Source organism: Pipistrellus kuhlii, unplaced genomic scaffold, assembly GCF_014108245.1.
Source record: "Pipistrellus kuhlii isolate mPipKuh1 unplaced genomic scaffold, mPipKuh1.p scaffold_m20_p_12, whole genome shotgun sequence".
NCBI classification, from domain to species: domain Eukaryota; kingdom Metazoa; phylum Chordata; class Mammalia; order Chiroptera; family Vespertilionidae; genus Pipistrellus; species Pipistrellus kuhlii.
Genome location: NW_023425427.1, coordinates 47,604,486 through 47,618,812, shown reverse-complemented (window position 1 = coordinate 47,618,812; position 14,327 = coordinate 47,604,486). Strand labels below are relative to the sequence as shown.

Sequence of the window (14,327 nt, the reverse complement as noted above, 5' to 3'; positions counted from 1 at the left end):
TATAAAATTTGGTTCTTAATGTATTCAGAAACATATGCATCCATTGCCACTATCTAATTTGAGAACATTGTCATCACCCCCAAAAGAAATCCCAACCCCATCAGCAGTCACTCCCCATTCCCTCCTCCTAGCTCCTAGCATACTATGTCTATAGATTTGCCTGTTCTGGACATTTCAGATAAGTAGTCATACAACATGTGGTCTTTTGTGAATGACTCTTTTTACTTAGCATAATGTTTTCAAGGTTCAACCATTTTGTGACACCTATCAGTACTTCATTTCTTTTTATGGCTGAATAGTATTCCCTCATATTGATATACCACACTTTATCCATTTGGATTGTTACTGCATGAATATCCATGTGCAAGATGTGTATGCACATATTTTAATTTCTCTTAATGTAGGAGTAAAATTCCAGAGTGTATAATCTTTTTGAAACTAAATTATTTTCTTCTATAAAGTGAGGGTACAGTTATCATCCAAACTTATCCTTTTTGACTTTTTAAAAAGCAAGACTAGGAAAATTTCTCAACCTCATAGCTAACATGATAGATAATGAAAGACTGATGCTTTCATCCCAAGATCAGGAACAAACAAACATGTCTACTCCAGCCACTTCTATTCTCCATTGTTCTAACCATGGCGATTAGGCAAGAAAATGATGTAAAAGGCATCTATATTGGAAAGGAAGGAGGAAAATTGTTTTTATTAGCAGATTACATCTTTCTTACATATATATATAAATTATAAGGAATCCACCAAAAATCTTTAAACTAATAAACTAGTTCAGCAAGTTTATAAATACAAAATCCATATACAAAAATCAATTATATTCTATACACTTGCAATGACCTAGAGTAAAATTAAGAAAATAATTTAATTTACAGTAACATAAAAATATAAAGTAGGAGTAAATTTAACAAAAGAAGTACAGAATCTTTACATCAAAAACTATAAAACGGTGTTGAGAGAAATTAAGATAAAAATAAATGGAAAGATATCCCATGTTTGTGGATTGAAGACTTAATATTGTTAGCAAAATTCTTCTAGTAGACCTACAGATTTAGTGAAATCTCCATCAGAATCCCAGTTGGCTTCTTTTCAGAAATTGAGAAGCTGATCCTAAAGATCATATGGAAACTCAAAACCCAGCATAGTCAAAACAATCTTGAAAAAGAAAAACAAAACTGGCAATTACAACACTTCCCAATTTTAAAACTTACTACAATACAAGCAACAATAATCTAGAGTGTGATACCGGCATAAGGATATATCATGAAATGGTATGAGATAGTCCAGAGATAGCTGTCATATATATGGTCAGTTGATTTTTGACAAATGTGTCAAGACCATTCAATAGTCTTTTTAACAAGATGTTGGGACAACTGGATATCCACATGCAAAAGAAAGAAGTTGGACCCTTACCTCATATCATATATAAAAATTAACTCAAAATAGACAAAAAACTAAATGTATGAGCTAAAACTATAAAACCCTTAGAAAACATAGTGGTAAATCTTTGAGATCTTGGATTTGGGAATGGATTCTTAGATGTGACACCAGAAACACAAGCAACAAAAGAAAAAGATACACTGCACTTCATCAAGTGTCTGTTAAACATACCTACTGTTGTAATTTCAGAAAAGATAGTGAGATACAATTTTCACTTAGATTGGTACAAATAAGAAAGTTTGATAATATGCCATGTTTAGTGAGGACTTGCAGTGTTGGTAAATGGTATATATAATACATACACACATAGATAAGCATATGCAAAGAATATTTCTGAAAGACTGTATAACAAATCGGCATTGGTCATTGCCTTTGAGGAGTGGAATAGGGTCCTGGAGTGAGAGAAAGATTTACTTTTCACCATGCTTTTCAAGGTTTTGGATTTTGTTGGGCCATATGTATTTACGACCTATTCCAGTGGTTCTCAACCAGTGGCCTCAGCCACTGAGATTTGTTCGTAACATAAGTTCTCAGGCTCTACCTTGCACTCTCTGCGTCTTACACTTTGGGGCCTTAGAAATTCCTCTGGGTGATTCTGAGGTTTGCTTAAACTTGAGCACCACTGGCCTATTAAGAGAACAGAGAGATACAAAGATCTAGACCACTTCACTTATTACAACATAAAAGAAGGTTTTAAACTACCTACGGTAACCCAAACAAACTCCTCAGGATAGTTCTTTAAGATGGCACAGTTACATAAGCACAGGGATGCCAATAGAACTTGGAAGTCATATTTTTATTTTTAAAAGTCATTCCCTAGTATATACAAGTTTTGTTTGTGGAGAAAAGCAATCAAGCAAACAACCCAGCTGCCTGTTGCATGCAGTGGGCTTGGTTGGCTTCTGAGTGAAAGTGAAGTCATGAGTCACGGAGACTTGATGGTTTGCTCGATCCATCGCATGACATAAGCCCGACTGACATGGTTCCCCTTCCCCCATTTTTAAAACCTCTTCTGCTTAAGTGACAGGAAATAAAGTATGGACTCTATACTCATTTCCAGTTTTATCTGTGCATTGAATGACATACTAAATTATTTCATCCTTTTATTTCCCAGATGTCAGCAAATGATGCTTATAAGTTCCTTATCTCCTTTCAGGTACACTAATAGCATGTTATCAGTCATAGGAATTTCCTATGCTTTCCTGAAATGGCTCAGTCAGACCCTCTGGATGCCGATTTACCCGTTGTGTGTTCTTGCTGAAGGTAACAAAAGAGTGACTTGCTCTATTATTCACTGACAAAAGCCATCTAATTATAATGTGCTCACTAAATGTTTTGAGTTACTATTTTTGGCACTGCTTAGCTGACTCAGTGTTTCTTTCCTAGCATACTTCCCTTGAAAAGGGAAAGCATGAAGAAGCAAAGTTATAGGGGGAAGCAGCTCTGCACAGTAGACAAAATACCGGAGAAAGGATAAAAACATGAGTCTAAGCCCTTAACTTCATTAACTCACTGTTTGAGTTTGAGATTAATCACTTAACCTAAGTCTGTTTAGTCATCCATAGGGGGTTTCAAATTCAGTGATCCAGCAATGATTCCCCCTCCCCCCCATTTAAGAAATATTTTAAATTATAGTTGACATACAATAATAGTTTCAGGTATACAATGCAGTGGTTCAACACTTATATACCTTACAAAGTGGTCACCATAATACCATTTGTCATCATATATAGTTCTTACAATATTATTGACTCTACTAGAGGCCCGGTGCATGGACTTGTGCACTGGTGTGGGGTGAGGCCTGCTGGGATTGGCCCACTGTGGGAGCAGCTGCTCATCCCAGTCAGCGGAGCAGCGCTCCCACTATGAGAGTGTACTGATCATCTGGGGGCAGCTCCTGCATTGAGCGTCTGCCCTGTGGTGGTCAGTGTGCATTCATAGCGACTGGACAACCAGTCGTTCTGGTTGTTCCACGGTTCGGTTGCTGGGCTTTTATGTTTAGGATTCCCTGTGCTGCACATTACATGCTGTGACTTATTTTACTGCTGTAGATTTGTATTTCTTAATCCCCTTCTCCTTTTTCTCCCAGTCCCGCTCTTCTGGCAATCATCAGCCTGTTCTCTGTATTTATGAGTTTGTTTCTGTTTTGTCTTTTAGATTCAACATATAAATTAAATTATACAATATTTTATTAATCATTTTTTAATCAAGGTATTATATGTGTACATATCTGACCATTGCTCCCACCCCTCTTCCATACATGCCCTCCCCCCCAGAGTTTTGCGTCCATTGTATATGCTTATATGCATGCATACAAGTCCTTTGGTTGATCTCTTATCTCCTCCACCTCTCACTAACCTTTCTGCTGTAATTTGACATTCTGTTTGATGCTTTACTATCTCTGTATCTATCTTTTTGTTCAACAGTTTATAATGATCTGTTATCCATAAATGAGATCATGTGGTATTTTTCTTTCATTGACTGGCTTATTTCACTTAGCATAATGATCTCCAATTCCATTCAAGTTGCTGCAAATGATAAGAATTCCTTCTTTTTGATGGCAGCGTAGTATTCCATTGTGTGGATGTACCATAGTTTTCTGATCTAGTCATCTGCTGAGAGCCACCTTGGCTGTTTCCAAATCTTAGCTATTGTAAATTATGCCACTATGAATATAAGGGTGCATATATCCTTTCTTATTGGTGTTTCCAGTTTCTTAGGATATATTCCTAGGAGTGGGATTACTGGGTCGTATGGGAGTTCCATTTTCAGTTTTTTGAAGAAACTCTATACTGATCTCCACGATGGCTGAACCAGTCTACATTCCAACCAGCAGTGCATGAGTGTTCCTTTTTCTCTGCATTCTCACCAACACTTGTCATTTGTTGATGATAGCCATTCTGACAGGTGTGAGGTGGTACAGCATTATCATTTTGATTTGCAACTCTTGGATAATTAGTGACTTTGAGCATGTTTTCATGTGTCTCTTGGCCTTCCATCTGTCTTTTGAAAAGATTCTATTTAGGTCCATTGCCCGTTTTTTTATTTTATTGGATCATGTATCTTCCTTTTATTAAGTTGTATAAGCTGCCTGTAGATGGTAAAGATTAAACCTTTATCAGTGATAATATTTACAAATATGTTCTCCCACACAGTGGGCTTTCTTGTTGTTTTGCTGATAGTTTCTTTTGCTGTAAAAAAGCTTTTTATTTTGATGTAGTTCCATTTGTTTATTTTCTCTTTAGCTTCCATTGCCCTAGGGGCAGTATCAGTGAAGTTCTTTCTGCATATGTCTGAGATTTTTGCTGCCTGTGGATGCCTCTAGTATTTTTATGGTTTCCCGTCTTATGTTTAAGTCATGTATCCATTTTGAGTTTATTGTTGTGTATGGTGAAAGTTGGTGATTTAATTTCAGTTTTTTGCATGTATCTGTCCAATTTTCCCAACACCATTTATTGAAGAGACTGTCTTGACTCCATTGTATGTTCATGCCTCCTATGTCAAATATTAATTGGGCATAGTGGTTTGATTTGATTTCTGGATTCTCTATTCCATTGATCTATGTGTCTGTTCTTGTGCCAGTAGCAGGCTGTTTTAAGAACAGTGGCTTTGTAATACAGTGTGAAATCTGGTATTGAGATCCCACCTACTTTGTTCTTCTTTCTCAGGATTGCTGCAGCTATTTGGGGCCTTTTTTTATCCCAGATGAATTTTTGAAGAATTTGTGAAATATGCCATTGGTATTTTAATGGGAAGTGCATTGAATTTATAGATTGCTTTGGGTATTATGGATATTTGATGACTTTGATTCTACCAATCCATGAATATGTCCTCCTCTATCTCTTTTTTCAGTGTCGTGTAGTTTTCCATGTATAGGTCTTTTACTTCCTTAGTTAAGTTTATTCCTAGGTATCTCAGTATTTTTGGTGCGATGGTAAATGGGATTGCTTTTTTAGTCTCTGTTTCTGTAAGTTCACTATTCGTGTATAGAAATACCATATATTTATTGGCATTAATTTTGTATCCTACAATGCCAAATTCATTTATTAGGTCTAATAATTTTTTGATGGAGTCTTTAGGATTCTATATACAGTATCATGTCATCTGCAAATAAGGACAGTTTTACTTCTTTTCCAATTTGAATGCCTTTTATTTTTTCTTCTTGTCTGATAACAATGGCTAGTACTTCCAGCACTATGTTGAACAGGAGTGGTGAGAGTGGGCATCCTTGTCTTGTTCCTGTTCTTAGAGAAAATGGTTTTAGTTTTTTCACATTGAGGATGATGTTGGCTGTGGGTTTGTCATATATGACTTTTATTATGTTGAGGTATGGTCCTTCTATTCACACCTTACTGACAGTTTTTTTTTTTTTTTTTTTTTAATCAAGAAAGGGTGTTGGATTTTGTCAAATGCTTTTTCTGTGTCAATTGATATGACTATGATTTTTATCTCTCAATTTGTTTATGTGATGTATCACGTTTATTGATTTGCGAATATTGTACATTCCTTGCATCCTCAGGATAAATCCTACTTGGTTATGGTGTATGATCTTTCTGATGCACTGCTGTATCCGATTTGCTAGAATTTTGTTGAGGATTTTGGCATCTATGTTCATGAGGGATATTGGTCTGTAATTCTGTCATTGTATTGCCTTTATCTGGTTTTGGTATTAAGATGATATTGGCTTCATAGAAGGTGCTTAGAAGTGTTCCTTCCTCTTGAATTTTTTTGGAATAGTCTGAGAATAGGTTTAGTTCTTCCTTGAATGTTTGGTAAAATTCCCTTGTGAAGGCGTCTGGCCCTGGGCTTTTGTTTGCTGGAAACTTTTTGATGACTGCTTCAATTTCTTCCATAGTTATTTGCCTATTGAGATTTTTTGAAATTTTCTGAGTAAGTTTTGGAAGGTTGTATTTTTCTAGGAATGTGTCCATTTCCTCCAGGTTGTCTAGTTTGTTAGAATAGAGTTGTTCATAGTATTTTTTAAACAATCTTTTGTATTTCTGTTGGATCTGTTATTTCACCTCTTTCATTTCTGATTTTGTTTAATTGGGTCCTCTCTCTTTGCTCCTTGGTGAGCGTGGCTAGAGGTTCATGAATCTTTTTATCCTTTTGAAGAACCAGCTCTTTGATTTGTTGAATTTTTTTTTGTCTTTGTCATTCATTTCTGCTCTGATCTTTATTATTTCTTTTCCTCTGCTCACTGTGGGCTTTTCTTGTTGTTCTCTTTCTAATTCTTTGAGTTGCTGAGTTAGATGATTTATTACCATATTTTCTTATTTTGTTGAGGTAGGCCTGTAGAGCTATAAACTTCCCTCTCAGGACTGCTTTCATTGTGTCTCAGGATTTGCAATATTGTGTTATTGTCATTTGATCTCATTGATAACCCAATTATTGTTTAGTAGCATGCTATTCAGCTTCCAAGTGTTTTTTTTTTTTTTTTATTGTTTTTATTGTAGTTCATTTATAATATTATGCCATTGTGGTCTGAGAAAATGTTTGATAGGATTTCAGTCTTTTTGAATTTGGGGAGACTTTGCTTGTGACCCAATATGTGGTCTATTTTTGAAAATGGCCATGTGTACTTGAAGAGAACGTGTATTCCATGCTTTGGGGTGAAATACTCTGAAGATGTCAATTAGGTCCATCTGATTTAGTGTGTCATTTAGAATTGCTGTTTCTTTGCTGGTTTTTGTTTTGTTTTGTTTTTGTTTTGTTTTTTTGTCTAGAGGATTTATCTATTTCAGTGGTGTGTTGAAGTCCCCTACTATGATTGTATTGTTGTCGATCTCTCCCTTGATATCTTCCATCAGATTTTTTATGTATTTAGGTGCCCCTGCATTGGATGGATATATGTTTACCAGAGTTGTATCTTCTTGTTGAATTGCTCCCTTTAGTATTATGTAGTGGCCTTCCTTATCTCTTATTATGGTCTTTACTTTGAGGTCTATTTTATCAGCAATAAGTATCACAACCCCAGCTTCTTTCTCATTTCCATTTGCCTGAAAAATGTTTTTCCATCCTTTCATTCTCAGTCTGTGTGAATCCTTTGCTCTCAGGTGGGTCTCTTGTAGACAGCAAATATATGGGTCATGTTTTTTTGTTTTGTTTTTTTAATCCATTCAGCTACCCTGTGTCTTTTGATTGGTGCATTTAATCCATTTATGTTTAATGTTATTATTGACAAGTATATGTTTGTTGTCACATTTTCCCTTAGGGTTTGTGTTTCTCCTTGCCTTTCTCTTTCTTCTTTCTACAGCAGTCCCTTTAGCATTTCTTGCATTGCTGGCTTGGTAGTAATAAACCCTCTTAGCCCCCTGATTTCACCTTCAATTTTGAATGATAGCCTTGCTGGGTATAGTATTCTTGGATTCAGACCCTTGCTTTGCATCACTTTGTATATTTCATTCCATTCCCTTCTGGCCTGGTGTGTTTCTGTTGAGAAATCAGTTGATATTCTAATAGACGATCCCTTGTAAGTATGTAACTTTCTGTCTCTCTCTGGCAGCCTTTAAGATCCTTACTTTGTCATTGGTGTTCACCAATTTAATTATGATGTGTTTTTGTGTTGGTCTTTTGTTTTTTTTGGGGGGGTTTAACTTGTTTGGGACTCTATATATTTTTTAGACTTGCATGGTTTTTTTCTTGCCAATATCAGGGAAGTTTTCTGTCATTATTTCTTCAAACAAATTTTTTATCACTTCTCTTCCTTCTGGTATCCCTATTAAGCAAATATTGTTTCATTTTGTGTTTTCCCAAAGCTCCCTTATGCTCTCCTCTTGCTTTTTAAGTTTTTTTTTTTTAGTTGCTGCTGCGTTTGTGAGGTTTTTTTTTTTTGTTTTTTTTTTTTTTTTTTTTTTTTTTTTTACTACTTTGTCTTCTTATTCACTGATGTGGTCCATAGACTCTTCTAGTCTACTGTTTAGGCCTTCCATTGTGTTCTTTATTGCAGTTATGTCATTTTTCATCTCCTCTTGGTTCTTTTTCATGCTGGTGACGTTCTCATTCGGCTCCTTATAATTCTCATTGAGTTGTGTGTATTTGTTATCCATTCATTTAAACATCCTTATAACCATTACTCTGAATTCTTTCCCTGATAAGCTGCTAGCCATAATTTCATTTAACTCCCTTTCTGGTAATTCCTCTTTTTCTTTCCTTTGGGGATTGCTTTTGTCTTCTCATGTTTTCCTGCAATGTTTTAGTTGTAAATCTGCTTGCTTTGCTACCCAGGTTCTTTTGGGGATGGTGCTACTGGTGTAATCTCTCAGTTCTCTTGGTAATCTAGTGTAGCTTCCTACTTGAGCTATGTGGGTTCTCTTGATGTAGGCCTGCAAGCTTGAGAGGCACTATTGCAGTGTCTAGAAGTCGGCAGCTATGGAGGGGAGTGTCCCAATGTTTGCTGTCTTGCACTCTTAGTTGAAGTCATGCGTGTCCAGGGGGGGACTCACAGTGGCACCCAGGAACCGTTTGTTGGGGGAGCTCACAGTGGCTCCCACCAGGCGCCCTGTGTATAGATGGGCTCAGGGTGCCTGCCTGATGGAAATTCACTTCTGTGGAGGTGTGTTTGCAGGCACAGAGCTCCGATGAGCTCTGAAGGGTCCCGACACTGAGGTTAAGCAGCTAGGGTGAATGTGGGCAGTTATTCAGAAAGAGATGTTTCAGAGTTTCTGCTGCAGGGCAGCACATCCTTGTCTGTACAGAATCACACCCAGCAGGGGCTTCCCAGAGGACCCCGTGGACATATGGGCTCAGGCTGCCTGCCCTTTGGAAATGTGCATGTCTTGGTGGTGAGTTTGCTGGCACTGAGTTCTGACACACTTTGAGGGGCCCTGGCACCGAAGTTACCCTGCTGCGGAGGGTTTGTACTTACTGCTGTCAAGCTGAGTACCCTGTGGAGGTCCCAGGGTCTATGGGTCTGCAGCTGGGTGGCAGGTCTTCTACCAGAGCAGCTGTAGTGTCCTGGTTTGCTTCTGAGACCAGATTGGGTGGTGACGAGGCTAGGATTCTAGTCTCAAGCAGTTCTGTTCTTCAAGATGATGTGGTCTCTGTGCCACCGGTGTCCTCCCCATAGTGTTTGTAATGGCAGCAGGGTTTTGCTGTTTAAGACTGCCTGGATTGGGAGCCCCTGGGAGAACTTCAGGGTCTAACTCAGCGTTTTTCAGCCGCTGTTCCGCGGCACAGTAGTGTGCCGCGAGATGTTGCCTGGTGTGCCGTAGGTGCAGACAAGACAAGAATTTTATAATTTTTCACTATTTTGTTTACTTAATATTTCATAATAAAGTAATTATAAAATACTTTCTTTGTGTTTATTTGATTCCTATTCAAGAGAATTACTTTATATATAGTCAATATAGGCACAGAGTTAAAATTTTTAACATTTTCTAATAGTGGTGTGCCTCGTGATTTTTTTCATGAAACAAGTGTGCCTTTGCCCAAAAAAGGTTGAAAAACACTGGTCTAACTGTCCCTATTTCTCTCTCTCTCTCTCACACACACACACACACCCCCTCTATCACTCCCTCACTTGCTCACACACTCTCCCTCCCTACCTTCCTGCCGGTCACCATCTTTTCCCCTCCTGTTTTATTTATTTTGTCTTTTAGATTCCATATGTAAGTGAAATCATACAGTATTTGTTTTTCTCTGACTTATGTGACTTAGCTAATTCTCTCTTATTTAGATCTATTTATGTTGTTGCAAAAGGCAAGTTTTCATTCTTTTTATGTCATATATATATATATATATATATATATATATATATATATATAAGTCTTTATTCATTTGTCTATTGATGGACGCCCAGGTTGCTTCCAACTTGGCTATTGAAATTATTGCTGCAATGAACATAGGGGTGCATCTATCTTTGAATTAGTGTTTTGGATTTCTTTGGATACATACTAGAAAGTGTAATTGCTGAGTATTAAGTCTATTTTTAATTTTTTGAGGAGCCTCCATGCTGTTTTCCATAGTGGCTGCACAAATTTGAAGTCCCACCAATAGTGCACCTGGGTTTCATTTTCTCCACATCCTTGCCAACACCTGTTTGCTGATTTGGTAACAGCCAGTCTGACAGGCACAAGGTGGTATCTCATTGAGGTTTTCATTGGCATTTCCCTTATGATTAGTGATGTTGTGCATCATTTCATGTAACTATTGGCCATTTGCATGCCCTCTTCAGAGAAGTGTCTATACGTGTTCTCTGCCCGTTTTTAAATGGAATTTTTTTTAAAATTATGTTTATTGTTGAAAGTATTACAGATGTCCCCTTCCCCTCACCCCGTGATGCCTCTTTATCTCTCACTACTCCCCCGTGCCTCCGCCTCCTGCCTTCACTGACCACATTATTGTCTGTGTCCATGGGTTATGCATACATGCATATAAATTCTTTGGTTAGCCTCTTCCCTTCTCCCCTCTGAAATTTGTCAGTCTGTTGCATGCTTCATCAGTTTTTTTTCGTCATTAGATTCCACATATGAGTAAGATCATGTGATACTTATGTTTCTCTAATTGGCTTATTTCACTTAGCATAATACTCTCCATGTCCCTCCATACTGTCTCAAAGCATAAGAGCTCCTTTTTTACTAATGCATAGTATTCCATGGTATGAGTGTATCATAACTTTTTTATCTACTCATTTACTTATGGGCAAGTGGGCTGTTTCCTGATCTTAGCTATTGTATATAGTGCTGCTATGAACATTGGGGTGCATATATTAATTATCATTGGTGTTTTGAATTTCTTAGGATATCTTCCTAGAAGTGGGATCACTGGGTCAAATGGCAGTTTCATTTTTAATTTCTTTTTAAAAAATATATCTATTAATTTTAGAGAGGAAGGGAGAGGGAAAGACAGATAGAAACATCAATGATGAGAGAGAATCATTGATCGGCTGCCTCCTACATGCCCCTCACTGGGGATTGAGCCCACAACCTAGGCATGTGCCCTTGGCTGGAATCGAACCTGGGACCCTTCAGTCTGCAGACCAATGCTCTATCTACTGAGCCAAACCAGCTAGAGCTATTTTTAATTTCTTGAAGAAACTCCATCCTGCTTTCTATTGTCTGCATTCCCACCAGGAGTGTACTAGGGGTTTCTTTTCTCCACATCCTTGCCATAAGTTGTGAAACCATGCAAATCCTAGAAGAAACCATAGGTAGCAAAGTCTTAGACATCTCTCTTAGCAATACAATTGCTGAGATATCTCTGAGGGCAAAGGAAACTAAAGGAGAAAATAAACAAATGGTATTACATCCAAATAAAAAGCTTCTGCACAGCAAAAGAAACCATCAACTAAATGGAAAAAAGCCCACTATATGGGAGAAAATATTTTTGTCAATGATACATCCGATAAGGGTTTAATTTCTAAAATATATAAAGAACTCATACAACTTAAACGGAAGACAAGTAATCCAATTAAACAATGGGCAAAGGACCTAGATAGACACTTCTTCAAAGAGGACATACAGATGAACAAGATTGATATGAAAAAAAATGCTCCAACTCACTATTTATCAGAGGGATGCAAAGTAAAAGGACAGAATGGCTTCTACCAACAAATGAACTATTTTTTTATGTTAAGGTGTATGAGGTCTTTATATATTGTGGGTATTAACCCTTATCAGATATATCATTTGCAAATATCTTCTCACATTTAGTAGGTTGCCCTTTAGTTTTGTTGTTGGTTTCCTTTGCAATGCAGAAGCTTATTAGCTTAATTTAGTCCTATTTATTCTTTCTTTTTGTTGTCTTTGCCCTAGAAGACATATCTTAAAAAAAAATATTGCTAAGGCCAATGTCAAAGAGTTTATTGCCTATGTTTTCTTCTAGGAGTTCTATGGTTTCAGGACTTATAGTTAAAACATTAATTCATTTTATTTTTGTATATGATGTAAGAAAGTGGTCTAGTTAATATTGTACACTTGTCTGTCCAGTTTCCTCCATCATTTATTAAAGAGACTGTCTTTATCCCATTGTAAATTATTGCCTCCTTTGCTGTATGCTAATTGACCATATACTAAGCATAGACTTATTTCTGGGCTATTTTATTGCATTGATTTATATGTCTATTTTTATGCCAGTATCATGCTGTTTGATCACGATAATCTTGTGGTATAGTTTGCTATCAGGTAGTGTGATACCTTCAACTTTGTTCTTCTTTCTCAACATTGCTTTGGCTATTTGGGGTCTTTGTTGGTTCCATATAAATTTTAGGATTATTTCTTCTATTCATGTGAAAATTTTCATTGGTATTTTGATAAGGATTGTATAAAATCTACAGATTGCTTTGGGTGATATGGACATTTTAACTATGTTAATTATTCCTATCCATGAACATGGTATATGCTTCCATTTGTGTATTCTTCAATTCCTTTGAGCAATGTTTTATAGTTTTATGAGTACAAATCTTTTACATCCCTGGTTAAATTTATTCCTAGATATTTTATTCTTTTTGATGCAATAGTAAATGGGGTTGTTTTCTTAATTTTTCTTTGATAGTTTGATATTGGTGTATAAAATGCAATCAATTTTTGAATATCCATCTTGTATCCTGCAACTTCACTGAATTTACTTATTCTAATAGTTTTTTTTTTTTAATGAATTCTTTATAGTTGTCTACTAGAATATATAGTACCAGGTATTGTGCAAATAATGAGTTTTACTTCTTCCTTTCCAATTTGGATGCCTTTTTTTTTTTTTTTTTTGGCTGATTGTGTGGCTAGGATTTGCAATACTGTTTCAAATAGAAGAGGTGAAAGTGGACATCCTTGTTTTAGTCCTGAGCTAAAAAGATTTCAGCTTTTCACTATTGACTATGATGTTAGCTATAGTTTGTTCTATATGGTGGCTTTGATTATGTTGAGGTACATTTCCTCTATAGCTACTCTGCTGAGTTTTTAATCATGATTGGTTGTTGGATTTTGTCAAATGCTTTTTCTGCATCTATCAATATGATTGTATTTTACCCTTCATTTAGTTTGTGCCATGCTAATTGATTTGCAGATACTGAACCAGCTTTCCATCCCAGGAATAAATCCCACTTGATCATGATGGATAGTCTTTTTAATGTATTGCCAGATTTGATTTGCTAGCATTGTGTTGAGGATTTTTACAGCTAAATTCATCAGGGATATTGGCCTGAAATTTTACTTTCTTGTGTTGTCTTTGGTATCTGGGTAATGCTGGCCTCATAAATAAGTTTGGGAGCTTTCCCTCTTCAATTTTTTTGTAATAGTTTGAGGACAGAGATTAATTGTTCTTTGAATATTTGGTAGAACTCATGTGTGAAGCCATCTGGCCCAGACTTTTGTTTATTGGTGTGTTATTTTTATTAATTCATTTTTGTTATTAGCAATTGGTCTATTCAGATTTCCTATTTCTTCCTGATTCAGTCTTAAAAGGTTGTGTGTTTCTAGGAATTTATCCATGTTTTCTAGATTGTCCAATTAGTTAGCATATAATTGTTTTCAGCATTTTCTTATAATTCCTTATATTTCTGTTGTGATTTCTCTTTCATTTCTAATTGTATTTATTTGGGCCCTCTTTTTTTTTTCTTGATGAGTCTGGTGAAAGGTTTATCAATTTTACTTTTCAAAGAACTTGCTGTTGGTTTCATTGATTTTTTCTATTGTGTGTGTGTGTGTGGTTTTTTTTTTTTTGTTCATTTATTTTCCCTTTGATTTTTATTATTGATATTTTCCTTCTGTTCATTTTGGGCTTTGTTAAGGTTAGATTATTTGAGATTTTTTTGTTTCTTTAAGTAGATGTATGAATCACTCTTTTAAAACTGCTTTTGCTGTGTCCCATTTTTGGTCATGTGTTTGCATTCTCATTTGTTTTAAGCCACCTTTTGATTTCCTAACTTGATCTCATTGTTAACT

General features: G+C 36.2%; 1 protein-coding gene across 1 annotated transcript in view; it reads left to right on the top strand.

Moving 5' to 3' along the window:
• HACD4 (3-hydroxyacyl-CoA dehydratase 4) overlaps window positions 1–14,327 on the top strand; it is a 37,809-nt gene that overhangs the window by 15,985 nt on the left and 7,497 nt on the right. Inside the window, exon 5 of the mRNA XM_036434176.2 lies at window positions 2,609–2,715. Within this exon, the coding sequence (XP_036290069.1) occupies window positions 2,609–2,715 (107 nt within the window). The remainder of the gene's footprint in view (window positions 1–2,608; window positions 2,716–14,327) is intronic.